General features: G+C 37.7%; 1 protein-coding gene across 1 annotated transcript; it reads right to left on the reverse strand.

The window, feature by feature from the left end:
- Positions 1-1,757: 1,757 nt before the first annotated feature.
- On the reverse strand, positions 1,758-22,318 carry LOC106062479 (uncharacterized). The gene is made up of 11 exons (XM_056014707.1): positions 21,854-22,318; positions 20,892-20,960; positions 17,134-17,175; positions 15,870-15,908; positions 13,790-13,861; positions 11,783-11,809; positions 10,860-11,016; positions 8,841-9,017; positions 6,501-6,719; positions 5,863-5,970; positions 1,758-3,677 (listed from the first exon to the last, which is right to left on the reverse strand). Coding segments are annotated over exons 1-8 (600 nt in total). The 5' UTR covers positions 22,047-22,318; the 3' UTR covers positions 1,758-3,677; positions 5,863-5,970; positions 6,501-6,719; positions 8,841-9,016.
- Between the last annotated feature and the right edge of the window lie 247 nt (positions 22,319-22,565).

The following is a 22,565-nucleotide window of genomic DNA, read 5'->3' on the forward strand; positions in this document are numbered from 1 at the left end:
CCAGTGCTAAAAGGGACGCAGCTGCCAAATGTAGTGATTTTTTTTTTCTTTATGAAAGAAGCGTAAACTAACGCGCACTAATTATCTACACCCCGAATACCACTAATCGCTCGCCGTTTATTCCTCTCACATGATAACCTAACGATGTGGTGACCATAACATTATTGTTTAAGAGTTTAAATGAATCCTCTCTTGAATCTAGGCCTAGTGGCTTGGTAATGTGTACAATAATGTTTGTATAAAATGAAAACAAAAATGTTTGGAAAAAAATGTGCCACTTTTTCTGGTGTATTTATAGGAAGGTAAAGATAGATAGATAGATAGATAGATAGATAGATAGATAGATAGATAGATAGATAGATAGATAGATAGATAGATAGATAGATAGATAGATAGATAGATAGATAGATAGATAGATAGATAGATAGATAGATAGATAGATAGATAGATAGATAGATAGATAGATAGATAGATAGATAGATAGATAGATAGATAGATAGATAGATAGATAGATAGATAGATAGATAGATAGATAGATAGATAGATAGATAGATAGATAGATAGATAGATAGATAGATAGATAGATAGATAGATAGATAGATAGATAGATAGATAGATAGATAGATAGATAGATAGATAGATAGATAGATAGATAGATAGATAGATAGATAGATAGATAGATAGATAGATAGATAGATAGATAGATAGATAGATAGATAGATAGATAGATAGATAGATAGATAGATAGATAGATAGATAGATAGATAGATAGATCTATGTAGGAAATAGAGTTTTTATGATATACTGTATGACTTTGCTACACGCAAGGCTCGTAAAGTAATTCTGTACGTAGTAAAGAATGAATAAAATGCAAAGACGAATTTATTTTGTAATACAAACGGCCACGAAGAGAATTATATAGAGAGATTTTAGATTCAATGTTTCGTTCATTCCCTGAAGGGGAAATGTACCAGTAAGAAGAAGAGACAGAGAAAAACAACATCAAAGAATGGACGGGCTAGAGAAGAAAGAAGAAAGACAGTCAACAGATCATGCGTGGTGCCCCAACGTCAAACAGACTGAAAAAAAAAGGGATAGGTTAGGTAAGGTGACTCCCTCAAAATGCCATCTAATTAAATCAATCATTAGATCAGCTGTCAGAGTATGATGCAATATTTAGTAGCACCTTGGTAATAATGACAATAATAATGACTTGCACCAAGCAGTTACAACGATTTTCTACTTGCTACGTGATGAGATGAAGTCAACTGTCAAAATCTGATACAGAATCTTTGAGCGTCGCTGTAATAATATCCTAGCACTGTGGGGGTCACCCTGATTTCTTTTCACTATCGGCTTATTGATAACTAGGATAATCACTTGGCCTAAGTCAGTGGTTCTCAACCTGTGGGTCGCGACCACTTGAGGGGTCGATTGACGATTTGTCAGGGGTCGCCTAAGACCATCGAAAATATGGATTGTATTTTGTGTATTCTTCTATTGCTGTGTATGTTATGGTTGGGGGGGGAGGGGGTCGCGGCAGAGATGGGGATAGTAAAAAGGGGTCGCCGAACTTAAAAGGTTGAGAACCGCTGCCCTAAGTGGTATGTTATGGCTGTTAAGGTATCTTTGATGGAGCTTTTAATGCCTACTAAGAACCAGCTAGATCTCTTACAAAAGTGTCTTCAGAACAGAGAATGAACACACAATAGAGAAGGAGAGAATGTCACTAAATATAAGCTATAAGACAAGCTATATAATAATACTAATCTTTATTATCCATAAGGGAATTTTTTTATACAATTTGTGCATTACAACAAGCAAAACATTATAATTATAGAAAACCAAAAATTTACATTCACACCAGATTCACTCATAGTAAAAATGAACAAATTTCATTGTTAGGCACTGCCAGGGTCGAGCTTCGTTAGAGACGAAATGTATTGTAGTACTTTGAACAGTGTCCAACTGACACATTTTATGGGGATGTGGCAGGCATGCAGCAGTACCGCCCTCTGAAAGGCAACGAGAACTTTCTTAGAAATTTTCAGAGTCTCTAGTGTGTCTACGTGGTCCGTTGCCACTATTATTATTATTATTATTTTAGAAATGAAACATTATTATTAGTATTGTATTTTAAACGTAGACGGCGAAAAGAAAATCTAAATCGACCGCCTGCGGACAATGGTTATGCTTGCCTTGGGTGTGGCAAAATATGTAGGTCAAAGCTGGAACTGCGCAGCCACGGGAAATACTGCATTCCTCACTAATCTTCGTACTCGAAGACTAGCCTTATTATTATTATTTTAAACTATTAGAAGGCTGAGAGTGCTAGTACGACCCTCGGCAAGAGAAAAAGAACTTGGGCGGCTTTAGACAAGAGAAAGTAAAACAAATCTGCCCTTTCTGATCGCCTTAAAAAAATTGATGCATTTTTCATAAACAACGGCAAAACTGCTTCTCCGTTATCGGCCTTTTAAGTCGCAATAGGTTCTGCCCCAACTTCAGAAAAAAGCAATATTTCCCGTGATTCATCTGGGAGCATCCATTGTCTTTAAAGGAGACGTAGCCATATAATCATTCAGCAGAAACTGTAAGTCGTAAACACTAAGTGCACTCACAAAATAACGACAACAGACCAGCTGTGGGAGCTAGCGGGTAAAGAATTCAAAGATCACGTACAGCATGGCGCTTGGAAATATCCAAACAAACAACAATTTCATGCGGATTGCAATGTCATTATAAGATAAGATAATCTCTTAGCAATATTCGGGCGTTTTTTTTAACACATTGGCACAACTTAGGCCCATTGGCACAATTTAGGCCTATCGGCACAATTTAGGCCCATCGGCACAATTTAGGCCCATCGGCACAATTTAGGCCGTGTCGTCCATCTTTTAGAAAGCAGACTGTCAACGTATATTTCCATACAAAGTATAAAAACAAAAACTAGTTTGAACATTCCTTGTTTTATTTGTACTCAAGTGTGTACATTTATTATTTATAGCGTACGTATCTACAGCCTCAATGGATTATTTATTGAACTGAAAAGAAGCAACAATAAATATATCTGTTTCACTGCTAAAAAAAAGTGAATTCAAAGTAGTGAAATGGGGGGGGGGGAGTTTGGGGAACCACTGATGAGTTTAAACATTCTGCTGTGTCTAGGTCAGTATGGCATGAATGGCATCGAGCGTTAACATTTTTTAAAAAAAAGGGACATGACATAAGCCGAAAGTCATCTTTAAATCTCATTCAGCAGGGCCACCTTTCGTTCATACCTTTTATCTTACTACTATCATTCATGACAACATTTTGCGACAATGTCCCAATACAAAGGTTTAAATTTTTTTTTCTTCACTTTATTGACTGCATAACAACAGTTACAATAACGTAGGATATTGTAAGCTGGTAGAGGAATCTATTTCTTAACTCCCAATTCCGGTCCTGACGAAGGCTGTTCGCTCTTTTATCTTGAAGATTCATGTTGTGCCATCTCCTAGACAAAAATGTTATGCGGGGTTCCGTTCAAAAGTGTTAATATAGTCCTCGACTTCAGACATCTTCAAGCTGGTCGTGTCTCGTATGTCTGCCAGTCTCTTGATGGACCGAACTAGTTCAATCATGAAGTCAATCGGCTTCTCGGGTCGCTCCAACGTAATCACAAAGGTCAGAAACTGTTGAGGGGGGGAGGGAGGGAGAAGAGAGAAAGAGGTCATGACTTATGTGTGCTTCTGTTTATCTCGGATTTATAGATACTTCAAGGAAATAAATCATATTTAAAAGTGAAGAGAAGAAAACAAGCAACATAAGGAGTTTTGTCTTGCCAGGGGGCTTGCACTATTAAGTTCATTTACAGTTCAGCTAAGTTCAACATAAGACGGTGGTGCGCAAATTCTTCATGCGCGTCTGTTTATCTATTCAACTCTTGACTGAAGACAAAGAAACATTTGAGCCCAGTGTTTGAATACACCCTGAAACTGAAAGCTTTGTTCACAACAGCCAAATGTAATGTTAAGGTGAATATATCTGTAACAAAACTATAACGGTCAAACCAAGGTTTTCAGTGTGTGACCAATTGGCTTGCATTTATGTTTGTCCCAAGGAGCTGCATAAACTCTCAGTTTCTAGAACTACCGCTAGGGCCGTTTTTTTTTTTTTTTTAATTTTTTAATAAGTGTCCTCATGTTGTCCTCCTATGAGTTTGCAAGCTAATAGGAGGAATGGTTAAAATGTTTTAGTAACTTCAGTTGAGGTGAATAGATATTGTTCTAGATTTCTGCATTCTTACACAACTGGGTCTCGTCTTGTAGAGGACTTTTAAATCTAAAGCTAACCTATAAAAGCCAGCTTTTTGCATCTTGCGTACAGATTACCATTAATGCTAATAATACGAGAGTTTCAATTTATTTAAATTACTTTTTTTGCCCCATTTAGCAACTCTGAATTAAACTTCTAGGCTCTTGTGGTAGCATAAATTAAGATCAATACGAAGGTTGTACTATAACTTTCGTTTGAATATGTATTATATCACAGTGACAATAAGCTATTAAAACAAAGTTTTGTTAATACATTTCCAAATTACTTTCTACCTCTTTTCATTTATTAATTTTTTCTTTAAGTTGCATTTTATGCCCCATATATTTGCATGTAACTTATGCTTCTTACTTTGTTTATTTTTCACTGTATTGGACTTGAGACAAAAAAACAAGAAAAAAAAAACACATTCTTAACACAATCGTCATCCCAACAGCAACAAATGCTTGTGGGACATGGAAGTTATCTACCAAAATCTTTAAAATAAAACTAAATGTGGCTCAACAAATATGGCTAAGAGAAACTAGGAGTCAGTTACAGAGATCGGGTCTCAAACAAGGAAATCCTATGTCTATCTGAAAGTCGACTCCCTATGTTGTGACAGAGCGTCGCATCAGGTTTACGGGACATGTTCTCCGACAAAATGAATTACGCATACCAAGAAATGCGATGACATGGAGGCCTAGGGCGTAGCTAGGAATTTTCCATCGTTTGGGGGCCGGGGGGGGGCTTCTTGACCTCTTGTGGGGCCCTGCATTTTACGTAATATTTAATTTTTAATGTAAAAAAAAACAACATTCATTTTGGAGCCCCTATCAAGTGGGGACCCGGGGGGATTTTCAAATTCTCCTCCCTCCTCCCCCCACCCTAGCTACGCCACTGGTGGAGGCCAAGGCGCAAACAGGGACGTCTTCATATAACTTTTAATAATATAACATTTTCTTGGGGGACCACAGAGCAGTGGACACCAGGTGGGAAGAGGCTTCAGACATTGACTGTGAAGGATCTTTACGGAGACAGCGCCGAACGGCTCGGGAGGATCTAAGTATTTGATTGCATTTAAGAGATTGCTTTTAAACGTGAAACTGGATCTTCACAATACGGACGCAAAGAGAAGATCACTTGGATTTACTTAATTAGGGAAATGCCCTACATGCTTGAAAATTATCTTGATTATCTCTCTTAGTAACGAGAAAGTCATTCGAAGAAAGAAATCAAGGACATTTAAGTCCAATCTACTGAGCGAGTTCAAAGTGAAACTTGACGTGTGTGTGTGTGTGTGTGTGTGTGTGTGTGTGCGTGCGTGCGTGCGTGTGTGTGTGTGTGCGTGCCGTGCGTGCGTGCGTATATATATATAGCTCAAGGGTTCTCAACCTGGGGTTAGATTTGCCAGGGGTCGCGAAAGACCATTGAAAAAATGGATTGTTTTGTCTATTCTTCTATTGCTGAGTGTGTGAGCGGGGAGGGGGTGGTGAGGGTCGCAGCAATAAAAGGGGTCGCCGAGCTTAAAAGCTTGAGAACCGCTGGTGTAGCTAAAGCTCTTACTTCAAACAGCTCGTATATTGCGTTGTTCATGAGATACTCCTGACACGTCTCGTCTTTTCTTTTGGAAACCGGCGCCATCTTTTCCAACGGTACATTAGGAGGTTTCCTCTGGAAAAGAGATTTGAATGCATGTTAGTGAAACATTGTACTCATCCTTTATTCTCGGAATCGAAGACATTGTCGCTAGTTTTAATACATGATGTAATATAAGATTAGCATTGGTGTAAATACTATTATCTTTTATGAGATTATCAATGTACTAATCCAGGATAGCAAATGATGTTAGCATTAATGTTAGTGCTAATTCAGGATTTGAAGGCGCGGTGGCAAACGGTAAAGCGCTCGGCTTCTGAACCGGGTTTCGAAACCTAGTGAAGACTGGGTTTTTTATTTCGTCATCTTCTGAGTCCACCCAGCTCTGATGGGCTACCTGACATTAGTTGGGGAAAAAGTAAAGGCGGTTGGTCGTTGAGCTGGCCACATGACACCCTCGTTAACCGTAGGCCTCAGAAACAGATGAACTTTACATCATCTGCCCTATAGACCACAAGCTGTGAAATAAGGACTTTTTTTTAAATACAGGATATCATATGAGACTAGCATTGATGTTGGTGTTAGTATATTACAGCATATGATACCTCAAGATGCTGCGAGGCCCTCTGGGGTAGTTCCGGTAGGACGCCCATGGATCCTCGTCCGAGCTTCGTGCCAAAGTCCCATCCGTCGAATCGTGTTCGGTCGTAATCGTTGCCAGGTATCTCAGGCAGAAGGAATCTTTTGGCACCCGTAAAAGTTGAAAGCCCTCTCTGGGTAGCCTCAAGATCCATTTGATTTCTCTTTGTTAGCGTTTCTGGATACTGCAATTGAAGAGATAAAGAGAATTCTTAAGAGTTATTGCTTATATTGTATTTGTTGATTCCTAAAGCTCACTGTTATTTTTTTTAGTTAAGATATTCATTGAGAAGAAACCTCTATGAAAAAAAAAAATTACACTATGCACTTTAACGGGTCTCAAACATAAACTGAAATTATTGGCCAATGCAAAATCTATTGTAGTTTAACCCATACATAATTGCAGTCTTTTTGTTTTCTATATACTATTCTCTTTCTCTCTCTCTCTCACTCTCTCGTCTCAATCACTAATTGTCATCTCTCTCTCTCTCTCTGTCTCTCATTTCTTTTTCTGTATTAGTCTCTATCTCTCGCTAGGCATCTCTCTATAAATATCTTGGGGTTATCAATGTATTAACTGACGTGAATAAAATCACAAAGAATAACTCCACAGAACTAGTGTGACAGGCCTTATAGTTATATGCGTTTAAACTACTTAGAGACAAGCAAGTCTCGTCGGCCTAAGGCACCGTGTTGAGAACTCAGACAACAAGGACAAAGAAAGAAATGCGTACCAGTTTCCATTTCACTCAAAGGACCATGTTTGGGGTGTAGTATCGTGCATTCGCCAGAGCAGGTGGTTAACCGTCGTCCTGCTGTCAGTGTTTACAACGTGAATCGAAGTTCGCCTTAAACTAGGCAAAATACGCTCCGACTGGGGGCTGGGCCCCCGTTCTGTCTCTAGCAATTGTAACCTGTTCTTCCCTGTTTAACTGCCACCATTCGTCCGATTTCGAAGGTCTCTTCTGTCGTGCGCGCGTGAAGTTTTCTTTAATATTTGGTGTTTTAGCGTATAGGAAGTAGTTTCTTTTAAGTGCGTTTTGTTGTCTAGAATATTGTGTGTGTGTGTGTGTGTTAACGTCATCCTTAGTTCCCGCGAGAGAGAGAGAGAGAGCTTCTTTTGTGAGCTGGGTAGCTGGGTTTTTGGTTCCCCCTTGTAAGGGCACGTAAGTACATAGTTTTATTAAGTAAGCTGATCTTTCGGTACGGGTGTCGCTATTGAAAAGTTCTTTCTTGTAGCGACATCGCTAGATCTAGGTTTTCTTTTCGTTTCAGGGTGTTAGGCTTTGGGCTATGGGAAAGTGTGTCGTCTTTCCGCCCTTGGAGTTGTGTAGTAACTATCGGTGTTGAGGTGTAGGGAGTTGAGGTTACGTTGGGCGCCGAGATGGAGTGTGAGCGTGAAGGTGTGTTACGGAAACTTGTTGGTGTGATACTAGACTAATTATTAATTAAATGCTAACTTCAATGATATTGATGTTAATGTAAATACGTTTGAAAATTACAATTAAGTATAATTAAATATTGTTCCTGTTGACAACTGTTGTTATTCACTAAATGTTCAGTTGAATAACTGGTATTCAATGTTCGTATTTTACATGCCATTACCTTTATGTTCTTGTGTTACTCTGTTCAGGCTGGGGATACGGGACCATAATATCATACCCTACCTAAGCGACAAAACCCACCTGACACCTTCAAGTTTTTCCAGACCTCCCTGCCTGTGTTTTCATTTACCCAATTTCGGTGCCACTTCTCTCTCACCCATTCGTTAACAACATGACCTACACATTAACAAGATGTAAGGTCTACGTCCAGACGTTTAGATACTTGAATAAAGTTTTAATGCATAAAGGCCGCAGTCGAGTCTATGTCCGTTATAAGGTGTTGTCACTTCGAATTCCTAACGCCAACTGACTATTACTAACATTAATAAACTAAAACCCAACTAATCGGTGACTTCACTAAATGTCACACTCAATGTCCGTCAACCTTTTTTGTGTCTCTGTACTTAGTACCTACCACTTAGCACACTGACGCTGTAATCTCAAAGCATTAAACAAAAGACAAAGAAATAAACACAGACACAATATGCTCCAATAAGAGAACTTAACTCTTTCTCACCGTAATTATTTACCACATTCTGATGGAATCAACGTTTGTATCGTCGGTTAGGAGAGAAAAGAGTTAATAACACTCAAGTCGATGTCGTAAAATGTTAACGTTTTATCTCCGAGACATATCCGCCGCCACTGGCCTACACAACACTTCAAAGTCGCGAATTGTAAAGCCAAAGTCTCGTGACGTACCTCGTCGTCTGCTCCATACCTGCTGACGTAATCACTGTCAGAGGGCGACACGGGCGACAGCGGCGACCCAGTGAGCTCGTTGTAGCCTCTGGAGCCTCTTCTCTTGCCGTAGGAGCGTGATGACCTCCTCCCCACTGCAGGGAGTTTGCCTCCGCCCCTGCTCCGCCTGTCATTTATCTAGATTTAAAAAAAAAAGGTTTGTGGGGGTTTGAAATATACAAGTCAATAAACAAAATATATAATTGAAGTCAAGGGACTTACAACATTTCACAAGCTTTCTCATGCAATGAGTTAAGTTGGGCTTAGGCTACCAGACACTAAGATGACCAAAGGAGGACAAAAAAGAGGACAACATTTTACAAACGAGGACAACAACAACAAACCTAGATCTGAAACAGCATTGATGAAACGTTGACTAAGCGCAGGCTTGAAAAACAAATCTATCAAATTAAAAAAAAATTTTTATGAATATTCTTAAATGTACGAACATTACGATTCTTTATTATTATATTCATTGTTTAGCCATTCAAATTTTTGAATAACAGGTCATTCTGGAACTATTAGGATCGAGTTTCATTAAAGCAAAATGCATTGAGTTTTCTAGTCACTCGGTTTTTTCACAATGTTAAAAAAAATAAATCAGCAGCGATCTCAACTCAAGGTCGCGTATCCAAGAAAGTAATAATTTGAACATAACAACTTGCTAACAATGAGGCAGATTCTTAAAGTCCGTACTTTGGATTATACCCAGAATCTAATGGTCCGAACACCTCGATGTGTTATGAACCCCTGCCATCAACAATCAGTCCACTAAAGCTTATATTTTTATTGACATCTCTCTTGGTCAATAATTCTCTAAGCGGTGGTGTCAACATTTGGTGACCGGTCATTTTATCCCCGGTCATTTCATCCTTGGTCACTTCATCCCCCGTCACTTCATCCGCAATTAAATATTTTTTTCTTAGTCAGTGTGTGGTTGTGCTGTTAAGACTTTGTCTTTAAGTACTCATTTCATTATATATATATATATATATATATATATATATATATATATATATATATATATATATATATATATATATATATATATATATATATATATATATATATATATATATATATATATATATATATATATGTTTATTTAGAATACTTTTTGATATTTTTGGCATGTTATTATAGTGTATATAGTGTTCCACCTACTCTCTTCATACTTGTTGAGAAATGAATGAATATATTTCCATAAGTAGATGCATTTTTATGCGAAGTTTGTATTTAGTTATATAGTTTCTGTTTGCTGTAGGGATGTCAATATTATCCTGCGCATATTGCGTGATGTTATGATCAAAGACCAAGGTGGGGTAAAAGTAGGTACGATCTTTTGATAGAAGTACGATTACAATATGTATGTTCATGCCGCTCTGCGCTCATAATTTATCATCAAAGTCCAAGGTGTGGTGGAAGTAGTGGAAATCTTTTGAGAGATGAGAATGATTATGATCTAGCCGTTGATAACGTATCTCCTGACTGCCATCTTTTACTTTGTCAATCGTTCTATCTTAAATCTGAGCGTGTCAGTTCAAACCCTAATATAACTTTTTATTTATCCTAATAAACGCTGACTTAAAGAAATACGCAACACTGGCCAGGAAATTACAAAATATGAATCAAATAATCGTCTTCTGTACCAACTGGCAATAGCCTATCTTATTGATTTCGATTAACACGCAAAAACAATTTTTAAATTAGCTCCTATATCTAATTTTATCTATAGATGTTAATTTTTTATATTTTAATGATATTATAATCTATTCTTATTTATTGATGTTAATTCTTTTGTCATGTAGACCCTAAATGAAAATAAATATATGAAATATTGTTAACTTCATACTTTTTACAATTATTATTCTGATGGATTAGAGGATGAAATGACCAGCGAATGAATGACTAGGGGATGAATGACCGGGAACCCAACATTAGATTAGAATATAAATTAAACGTCTAACTAAGGGCACTAACCAATGACAACAGTTCGTCAATGGTAGATTGTCTCCATTTTTCTGGGCTTCCAATAATTTCTTTGCCACTCCATCAAATCTTCGGGTGTATCGAAAGCAAGTTCTCGAAAGTAGGACCCCTAGGGCGCCATTCCTTACCGCCTTTCTGACTAAATTAGCTATATATTTAAAAAAAAAAACCTTTTTAGTGACACAACTTATCCAATTATTTCCAGAAATAAACAAGCAAATATAAACAAGTCTGTTGAAGAACAACTTATTCTAGGGAAAGAACTCCGCACTTACAACTATAAAATTTCATTGATTCATGTCTTGTCTATGCAAATGAATAAATGTGCAAAGTTTCAGCTTGATCCGAGAATGGATGTGGAAGAAATAACATGAACAAACGTTTTACCATCAGACAGACAGATCCCGTTAATAGTCTTCACCAGGAATAAAACCCGGGACTCCCTGTTCGCAAACCAAACATTTTATCACTCGGCCTTCGCGGCCACAGTCAGATATACATTTAAATAATTCAAGTGAGCTTTAAGACACACACACACAAATGCCATAAGACGCAAACACATTTCCCGGCACACTCTGCATTCAATATCATCTGCGGAAATTCAAACGAAATACACACATCTCTCCCACACCTATGTTCTGTTGATGTTTATCAGGGCCGGATTTACGGCCGTGTAGACTTTGAAGCGCTTCAAGCGCCTCCAGAGAAAGAGGGCCTCCAGAAAAAGAAATATGTATAATAATTATTTCAAAACAAGAAAATGTGTTGCTCCAAGAGAAAGGTAATTACGTTATTCGCGTTTCTATATTCAATGCCCTCCACAAATCGTACTCACCATCAACTAGCCTACATATAGCCCATAATTTTCTACGTTTTTTTTTATGATATAAAGGTAATTGTAAAGAAAGACTTACCTAGTGTGTCTGGGCCTCGATTTGAACCTGACATACAAAAAAAAATGTTTTAAATACAATTAACTGTAACTAATCAAATTAGCAATGGAACGTGTTGGTTTTTTTTTCTAGAATATTTATGCGCATTCGTCTCCACCTAGAAACAACCTTTTGGAAACATATCATGTAAATAAAGTACAAGTAACATTGTATCTTTTTTAGGTCCTGAAGTAATTGTCTGTTAATTTCTGTTTCTATTAACTCATACTTTGGTCACGGTGAAAATTAATAATTTTTTTGACAGCATTTCGTTATTACGTCTGGCTGCACGTGCGTCAAGATGTGCATTTATTATGGCAAACTTGGTAAGCTACAGCCGTGTCCAAGTAGTTAAGTTTCAGTCAAATACTGTGCTTTCCTTCTTTGCGACATAATGGTTAGTGAGCTTCTGGTTTCAGTACAGCGACCAAAATAGAGGTCTACAAGGCGTGTGTTGTGAGTACGCAACTGCACGGCAGTGAGTCGTGGACTACCTACGCAAAGCAAGAGAGAAAACTAAATTCATTCCATTTGCACTGCCTTTGAAGGATCTTGAAAAATACATGACAAGAGAGAGATAGTGTGCAATACTGAGATCCTTTCACTAACGGGTCTTTCCAGCATCTTTTCATTTCTCATACAATGACGCTTGCGCTAGCTTTGACATGTTGGCCGTATGGAGGACAACCGCATCTCGAAAGTCATTATGGGCAACTCGCGAATGGCTCAAGAAAAACTGATCGTCCCCACCTCCATTACGTGGATGTATAATAAAATGTATATAATTTAATATAATAAAACGGGAACATTATACTGAACATTGGGAAGACATAGCCTTAGACCGTACTAGACGGTGACCAAGAAAGCTATGGACAGTGACAAAACTTGTGCCTCCGGTCTGGAAGAAAGGCGTGCCATAAAAAATGCTGGCTTCTCTACCACCATAGCGAAAGCCACCTTAACCTGCGATATTTGTAGATGGGGGTGTCTCTGCAAAATGGGGCTCCACAGTCACATGAAAAAGTGTTCGAGATGAACCATAGTCGTTCTACGGCTGTATGAGCTTAACAATGGGGAGTGAACTATTTTTAAGTAATTGTGATGTCAAGAGTGATTCCCCTTAAGAAAGTAATATGTGACCTTTCAAAGTGTGTTAAGTTGCCCACTTGCTAATGACCACTGGGCCTTGCTGTGTGTTGTTAAGTTCCCCTTTCATACCTAGTGACCTATGATGCCTTTACTTTTCCCCAACTATTGTCAGGTACCCATTAGAGCTGGCTGGACTGAAAGGCGCCTTGAAGATCCCGAAAGCAAAATCCCAGTCTTCACCATGATGCGAGCCCTGCTCTGTAGAATTTGGGGCTAAGTATATCTTTAACCATTATCGTATTTTATATATTTTATTTAAAATCAAAATTATTTTTAATTAACCCTGAGTACCCCAAGACACACGACCACTGACTTACAGACAATGTATATACAGTTCACACAACACAGCAAGGTCAGTGATCAAGGTGGTAACTCAGGAGCAAGTGGCAACTAAACACACTTTGCAAGGCATTCTTTTAAGGGGAATCACTCCTGTCTTTACAATTACTCAAAAATAGTTAACTCCCCACTATGTCACATTCTTCGAACGACAGACTAGAGCGCAAACCACACGTCCAAGGAAGCCATCCTGTGTGTCTTTCCTCTTCGAAATTAATAGCAATGTTTTTTTAAGTATTAACAAAAAGAGTTATTATCTGGCGCTGTCTGAATCAAGAGACGTTATTGTGAAAACAAAAATCTATTTGTACAATGAAACGAAATAATTTGGGGGCTGGTCTGGAGCAGCCCTACACTCTGAGAACAAGAATCCTATTTTAAAAATGTTCAAGGCCCTGAAGATGCCACCCCATCGACCATCACAACAAATTTAAATCTTATGTTTAGTAGTAGCAGTAATAGTTTTCCTATTGTCACTACTCTGAAGACTTATCAACTTACCTCCGTAAGTTAGACGCAATATAATCTCTCCCTTGCTATCAGTGTCTGTAATGAAGGCGTCTCCGTCCAGACCTGCTCATAAATACAAAGGTTTGGACTTCTTGTTAGGAAAACGTTCGTAAGTCAAGAAAATGAACACTTGCGATCTATTATGGTGGGAAGCGTGGTCGAGAGGCTAAGTGCGCTTGAACTTGGCTAGTCTTGGCTACCTAGAAGGGGGCTCGAGGTTCGACACCCGACTCGGGCAGAGTTGCGTTTACTGAGCCTCCAAAGGCAGCACGGAAAATCCAACTCCTAGATACCCACTCCCCCCCCCCCCCCACTGGTCCACAAATGAGATTGGACCAAAGCGCTCTGAGCATGCTATAAGCATGAAAGTAGCGCTATATAAAAGCTATAATAATAATAATGTAGGATGGGCTGCTTTGTCGTGCGTTACGCGAGCTGGACTGTCGTTCGGTCGTCTCGATGGTACCGGGTTCATACCCTGGCCGCTGCCATACCTCGTCGTCCTGATGGACGTTTGGACTAGGAAGTAGATTTTCTTACAAAATAAATATCTGTAAAATATCTGTTTCTGTGGCCCCACGGGTTTGAAGGATGCCAGGTGACCAGTGTCAGGTACCATTAGATATAGGGGGGACTCAGCGCCTATGCACTCAGCCACCTCGCCCTTCGATCGTCACCAAGATTCGAATCTCGGTTTGGAAGCCAAGCTTTAATACTTGGCCACCACACCCCTAAGGCTCAAGGTAAGGCTAGAACTCGGCCACCACACCCGTAAGGGCTGAGGTAAGGTTAGCTTTCATAACTTTGTGAGTGACCCTGGGGTTTACAAACACTTTGTGTACATGCTACAGACATTGTAAGAGAATCAGCATGCTAGAAAGTGACTAAAAATGCAAAAGTGAAATGTTCATTTAAAGTATTTTTATTCATAAGTTTTCTTTCAATTAATCATATTTCTGTTAGCCAATAATCTGAATAGTTTGTATTTTTCAAAGTTTGGAGTGCGGTTTCATTACGAGTTTATGTGCGTTTGATGTGTACTGTGTTAAGTCAACTGTTAATGAACCCGTCTCTCTCTTGATATAAATTGTCTACGATTCCGAAGATTAAGGATGAGTGCAGTGTTTCACATAACTATGCAAACCTTGTTGAGACCTGCAGATTTGTTCCTTCTGCAGACAGGGCCGTTGTCCTCCGGCGGTCTATTTTTTTTTTGTCTTCTTACAGGCCCGTTCATATTTATCTGTTGACTTCCCAACACTTTCTCGGATGCCTCTTCTTCTTTTTCCTGAAGGAAGGAGTTCGCTAGCCCTGAGGACTTTGTGATATGTCCATAGAGTTTCAGTTTGCATTTTTCTTTGACAGAACTTGGCGAGTCATTGTGAGGTCCAATCGCTGTACCTGTTTCTTATCTCTTCGTTTGTCATGCGGTCTTTGTATGTGATCATTAATAGCATCAATGATAACAAAGGTTTCCTCACCGCAATCAGAAAACAAGAAATTCTCTCCCTCTTGAAGAAATGGATCATGGGAGGTGGATAATAGGGGGGATCATGGAAGGGGATAATCCGCACACAGGGTCCCTCCCCTATTGCTCTCCACAATTGGTTGATCATAGATCACAGCCCCTTGTGCTACCCAGAGTCAATTTCTCACTACCTGAGGTACTGTAGGGGTAAAATGTAGAGGGGATCTAAAGGTGTAACTCTAGCTCTTTAACTCGCGATAGTGAATTGTGACACCTGATGTGTTTCAGTATTCAGTTTTGAACAATAAAAACATCCCCTCTCCACCACCGAACAGCAGATGCAAAGTTATTTGTGCAGTCAATAGTTATACTTATAACGTAATAAAAAAGGTACATTAAATGAAACTGAATTCCTTTTTAAAACACTTTTGTTCTATTTGAAGATGTCTAAATACTAGTGGTGGTTTTGAGTGGAAGAATTTGGTTCAAATTCAGTGTGTGTTTAATACATAAATTGAAGAACGAGAGAGAAAAAAATAACACGGTCATCGATTGACTTTCCTAAGCGTTGTCATCAATGGTCAAGACAATCAAAAGACTTACCTTCCTTGGAGCTTTTTTTCTCCCCTTTCTTCTGAGTGCCTTAAAGAAAGATAACTCCAATTCAAAAAAACATCATTCTAAAAATACTGGAGTTTGAATTAACATGATAATATTAAGTAATTTTATTTACACTACGCTGCTTACAAACTAAATAAAGGCTCAAAGCGCTGTGAGAATATGAGACAGACTTATAGTAATGTATATGATACCTGCAAAGTGCGAAATGAAGGCTTTAGAACTTTCAGATAAATTACCATCTTAACAAAATTAATTCCACACAACTTCCCCTTTGTAGACACTGCGCCCACCCCTTTGAAACCGTAAACCATATCCTCTTGAATGCCCCTCCCTAATCCACCTTAGGCAGACCCCACTACCACTACAGCCGAACATAACCAACACCCTGTACGGCAATGCTGAACAACTGAAGAGAACAGCACACTATTTTTCCTTGGCACAGTCTGCAAAAGAGCTTACAGCTCAGCAGCAATAAAGCTGAATAGAAGAAGATAAAGTACGAAATAATTCTCCATTTTCTACTTTGCCTAGGCATTCTTTGGGCTAACTAGAAAATGTCTTATTTAGAAAGATATTTATAAATAAAAATAAATAAACAATAGGATTTCTTAGGACTAAAATGACCTATGTAGACCCGTGTCTTAATACCCTATGCTTAGTCCAATCTCAATGTTTAAATAGTCCAATAATTCTTTACATTTACTAATCTTATTTTAAAATAGTAATATACATTAATAAATGTACAGTTATGTCCCTTCTTCTAAGTAGTGTACAAAGAGAAATAAATAGATGTGTTCACGCAACAGGAAAAAAAAAGAATCAAAGTCATTCATTTATTATGAATATGGAACATGATGAACAACATGTTTGGTTTATGAGGAAAGTGAAGCTATTTAGGCCTAAAAACAGCAAACAGCAAGAATGTATGAACCGAAACAAATATGGAGCCATCCTTAATTATAGCCGCGAATCAAAGATTGTCAAAGTACGGGTACTTGATCCACGGGGTTCGAATCAAATAGTTTCAGATTCAATTTTAATTCTGTATCTTTTTGTTGATGTGGCCCGCGACACATTGTGTTAGAAATGAAAATGGCCCGCAGGATGAGTAAGGTTGGGCATCGCTGCTCTACGGTAAAAAGTATCAACTGCAGTGAAGAACAATTTTTAATTATTTTTTTTCAAAGAAAACTTTGTCACCAAGCTAGACTCTGCTAGACCAACATGAAGTAAGATTTTGACCCACCTGTCTTGGTTTTTGACGGTTTCTGCCATCTTTTGACTAGCGCTGGGGAAAAAAAGTGGAATAAATTATCGATAAGTGGTACCACCAGTGATTTATTTTTATACCTTGAAGTACGTAATTTTAGAATTCAATAGAGAAATAGGAACATATGTAAAAATATATAGTCACTGGTGGTAGTCTCAAAAGAATAGATGTTGCGTCAGAAAGTAAAGAAAATGCAACTCACTAGAGCTGAGAGTTAGAAATTATGTTTACCTCTGACTCCACAATGGACCTCGTTCACCAATGGTAAACAAACAACATTTAGCCACGTGATTCTCCATCTCTTCTATACAAATTACGTAATCCATAAACGGTGTCACGTGATACGTTTTTTTTTACATTGTTTTATCAATATTATCACGTGGCTAAATGTTGTTTGTTTACGATTGGTGAATGAGGTCCATTAAATATTCAGGGTAGATAACCTGGAATCATATATTCTGTCACATGATATTTTATAAGAAAATGTTTTTCGCTAAATTATCACTTTTCTCCAATAACTACTTCATAAATTTTTAAGTGAAACTAAGCCTTAAAAATATTTTTCATTCTGCCTAATTAATTAAACAGAAAAACTACAAAATGTCATACTAACTATAGAAATGGTAAAATTAACACAGATGAGAATAGCAGTTTGATAATGGTAAAATTATCACAGATGAGAATAGCAGTTTGATAATGGTAAAATTATCACAGATGAGAATAGCAGTTTGATATTGGATTAATTTATTCTCCATAATTTTTGTTTTTATTTTTTTGTTGTTGTTTTTATTCAAATTTTACTTAGACTTAGATGCTTCGGCACATTGGGCGGCAAGCTGTCTCCATAGAGATCTGTCACCAACAACGTCTCTTCCCGCCTGGTGTCCACTGCTCTGAGTTCCTCCATGTAGGTGCGGCGCAAGATTATAACAGGACGTCCCTGTTGGCGCTCTCCAAGTATTTCCCTCCATTTAACGACTGTATATCTCTAGTGAGCACATGTTGTTCTAGTCAGCACATTTCAATGTGAAAGTTACATTTCTTCTGTTTCACAATGTAAGTCTTTTAGCTCTTCCTCACCATATCTAAGTATGTACTTAACTGGGAACTAGACTTTATGGGGCAGATCATGGTAAGGTCATCTGTTTCTTTGGCCAACGGTTAACGAGCAGGGTGTCGTGTGGCCAGCACAACGACCAACTGCCTTTGATTTCAACAAACTTAAGTCAGGTACCCATTAGAGTTGGGTGGACTCAGGGACGCCTTCGGGGAAGATTTGGATTTGAATTTAAATAGTTAATGACCTTCATGAGTCCACCTTTAATGGGTACCTGAAATTGGTCGGGAAAGGTAAAGACGTTTCCTCGTTGTGCTGGCCATATGACACCCTTGTTAACCGTGGGTCACAGAAACAGAAGACCTTTAGATTATTTGCCCTAAAGATCGCAGGGTCTGAAAGGGATACTTTTCTTGTTTTTTCTTGTTGTTTTTTAAAGTTATAACCTCTAGAATTTTGCTAGTCTATTTTGCTACTCTGCTAGTGGAGAGCTTATCATCATGGAAGATTGTTCAGTTATCTATTGTTTTTATAATCTCGTCCTATTTCAAATGTTGTGTTTACTAAGAGTCAGACGACGACCCATAAAGGAAACTAAATATTCTGCTTATACCACCATTTCAGCCTAGTACAAATTATTTCTCTTGTGTGAGATACCAAAGAACTAAATTTATTATCAATAGTTAATTCATTTTTTTTAATTGATCTTTGTGTTGACAGGTAAAGAAATAATTGTGCGAAATTTCAGCTTGGTCCGAGATTGAATGTAAGAGAAATATCGTGTACAAACTTTTTACAAGACTAACAGACAGAGTGAATGGACCTCATTCACCAATCGTAAACAAACAACATTTAGCCAGTTGACAATATTGATAAAGCAATGAAAAAACTGTCATGTGACAGCTTGTGTGTATTACGTAATTTGTATAGAAGAGATAGAGAATCACGTGACTAAATGTTGTCTGTTTACGATTAAGACTAAGACTAAGACTGTTTTATTGATCCTTACGGAAATCTGTTGTGATTACAAGGACTCGTTTCTCATATAAAGACAACACAACATAAACATACACATAAATACAACAGACACAGCATGAGTTCATTCAGCGACTACACACATGCATCTTGGTCCTTTTCATGTTTCCTGATCAACGAGTGGCGTTGATATAGTCTGACCGAGTGAGGTACGAACGATGTTCTGTATCGCTCTGTTCTTGTTTTGATTGACAGTAGTCGCCCACTTCGCGACGACCTGACATATTTCTGGTGGAGCGGGTGGCCGTTGTCTTCCAAGATTTTTTTGATTTTCCTTAGACACTTTTGTTCAAAAAGTTCCTTTAAGTGTGGTAATGTTGTGAGTGTAATTTTTTATGCCTTTTTTATGATGGTTTCTAGACGTCGCAACAGTTTCGTTGAAGCGTTGCCTTGCCAAAAAGTTATTCCGTATGTTAGCAGATTTTGTATAGTATTTAGTATTTAGTTTAAAGCTATTGAGTTTGTATAGAAAAAATAGTCGCTGGGCTGTTTTCTTTGTCAGAGTTCCAAGATGGTCTTCCCATGAGAGATTGTTATGAATGATAACGCCTAGATATTTATATGCCTTCACTTGTTCTATAGATGCAGTTCATGTATAGTTTGTTTTTTCTTTCTGAAATCTATTATAAGTTCTTTAGTTTTTGTGACATTCAGTTATGGAAAGTTGTCGGTGCACCAGTTTGTAAACTCTTCTATCGAGCTTCGATACTGAGTTTCGTCTCCTGAAATAAGACCGACTATGGCAGTATCATCAGCGAATTTAATGAGTTTAACTGAGTCATAGATGCTTCTTATGTCATTAGTGTAAAGAGTGTACAGTACAGGAGAAAGTACACAACCTTGTGGAGCACCCGTACATAGTACTCAAGTTGACGATTTGGTGTTGTTGACTTTAACATACTGGGGACGTTGGGTTCAAAAGTTTAGAACCCATGCTTGTACGTAAGGGCTGACATTTAAGTTACTCAGCTTGTTTATCATTAGATGTGGCTGTATTTGTATGGTATTGAAAGCTGAGGAGAAATCTACGAAGAGGACTCGTGCATATGTTTTGGGTGTATCGAATGAATGAGGTCCATTGATATAAGCTTTGTAACAAGCAAAATATAAACAATCCTTTAAAAAAAAAGCTTAACAAAAGGGAAGATATCCGCCCTTAAAACTATAGCTATCAATAATGTACAAGTTATTTCCATTATTCAATATCAAACAAAATAATTAATTACCAATAATTAATTAACTCATTGTGTATTTTCGTTTTTTTGAGTCATGTTTTGTTAGGTGAAATAAATAATTGTTATAAGTATGAACAAGATCGGAGAATGTGTGAGGGAAAAATAGTGTTGACTATAAATTTAATGAAACTAAACCCAACAAATTTAGCCACATCTGTGAATACTGTAGTATTAGTTGCCCTTCTTGGTATCAAACAAAAATAATTAACTACTGTCAATTAATTGTCTAATTGTTTACTTTTTTTTTTTTATTGATTCATGTATTGTCTATGTTCATGAATAATTGTGAAAAGTTTCAACTTGATCCGAGAATGGGTGCGGGAGAAATAACGTGTACACATATTTTACTAGACAGACAGACAGATTGACAGGCAGAGTGAGTAGAGACAAGCTTTGTACAAATTTACCTAAAGATTCCACCAGGTTTGGAAAAGTAATTGAAGATTTCTTTAGACTTTCTTTTTTCCGTTTCAACTCTGTCTCGTAGTGGACAATTATTTGAGTTTCCGTGTGGATGTTGAGGCGTCCATGAAAGTGACGTCATGGTCAAGCACATAGGGAGGCGGGGGGGGGGAGGAAGAAACAAAAAAGAAATATAATAGCTAGTCAGGGTTTCAAGATTGTCAGCACGAATATTGGAAGTTTTGAACTGCAAGCTACCCCATTACGATTTATAAAATTTTAATTTAAATTATGATAGTCTGCGACCAATCACACCATATCCACGCTTGAATAAATGCAACCAGTGTGACCATTGCACGACTTTCTATATTTAGACATAAGGGATGTGTGGCAAGTTTGTACTCGTGGTCAGTTTGTAAGCCTACTCCTTGCAAATACTATTAGACGATTTGTGGGGGCCTTTCGGGCAGGGAGTTTGGTAAAAAGACTATCTTTCATACCTGTCATCTCGAATAAATTCTTCCCTTAAGTCAAGCGACTGAGAGCCATTTGGCATAACAATTGTAACGGGTGCGTCATTAAGCTTTGAGCTACTATTAACTAACATGAATTACTGAACATAAAATCTCAATTTTGTTTCATTTGTAGATATATTTACATAAAATTAGTAAAGTAAGTAAAGTTCCCCCTTAAGACCTAGTGATCTATGTAGGTCAAAGGAGGGTCTGTGAACCCACGTAAAATACTGCACTCCTCCTTGTTCTTCGGACTTAAAATATAATGTTTTATTGTTGTACAGCCTTATATTTATCTGTAATAATATCAATAAATTGACAGCACCATTTTTTCTTAATGTTTTTTTAATTGATTCGGCTTACATAATATAGACTAAAAAGACTGGATTGGATACAGAATCTACAAAAACTCTACATCCTGTGTAAACATTATAAATTGGAAATGTGTATACCTGACGCTTTACTCTCATCCTCCAAGGTAGCAAGGATGTCGCTCGTGGCTGGAGACAGAATCACTTGCTCAGACAAATCCTCGACTTCAGTCTCTTTGGCAATATACACCTTGCGATAGTTGTGCTTGACTGAAGCCAAATCTTTTGATGATGATTTATCAAATATCTCTATTTTTCTGTATCTCTTAGACATTTTAATGATTTTTATGGACTACTTTGTACGTTTATGCTCAAGTCTAAGATTATAGATCAATATCTTATCGTATATTATGTGTTTGTCCTTTTTAAGACGCTGCCTTAATTCTCAATGTACACATGAATGTGTCTAAGTTTTGTTACGATGTTACGATCAAAATGTTACTGTAACAATACGATGTTACTAGTTACAGTGATGTTAGGTCCTAAGAACATTTTGTCTTTCTGTCAACTTTCTTGGTCTATGTTTTAAACCTGCACGTCTGGTAGTTGGCACTTCTTAATTTTCACATGCGAAAAATCTCCGATCTAATAAAAGATTTAATCCGAAATGTCTATTTTTAAAACAATGATGTCATTTTTAGTTTATATGGTTGAAGTACAATTTTAATTTCGTATGAAAGCTGTTTCCAGCGCCCTCTAGGAACCAAGTCTCAAGAATCTGTAACCAAACTATCCGTCTCAGGCGACAATGCTCTCCACAGAGATAGGTCATAGAGTAACACCTTTAGTAAAA

This window comes from Biomphalaria glabrata, chromosome 16 (assembly GCF_947242115.1).
Source record: "Biomphalaria glabrata chromosome 16, xgBioGlab47.1, whole genome shotgun sequence".
Taxonomy (NCBI): Eukaryota; Metazoa; Mollusca; class Gastropoda; family Planorbidae; genus Biomphalaria; species Biomphalaria glabrata.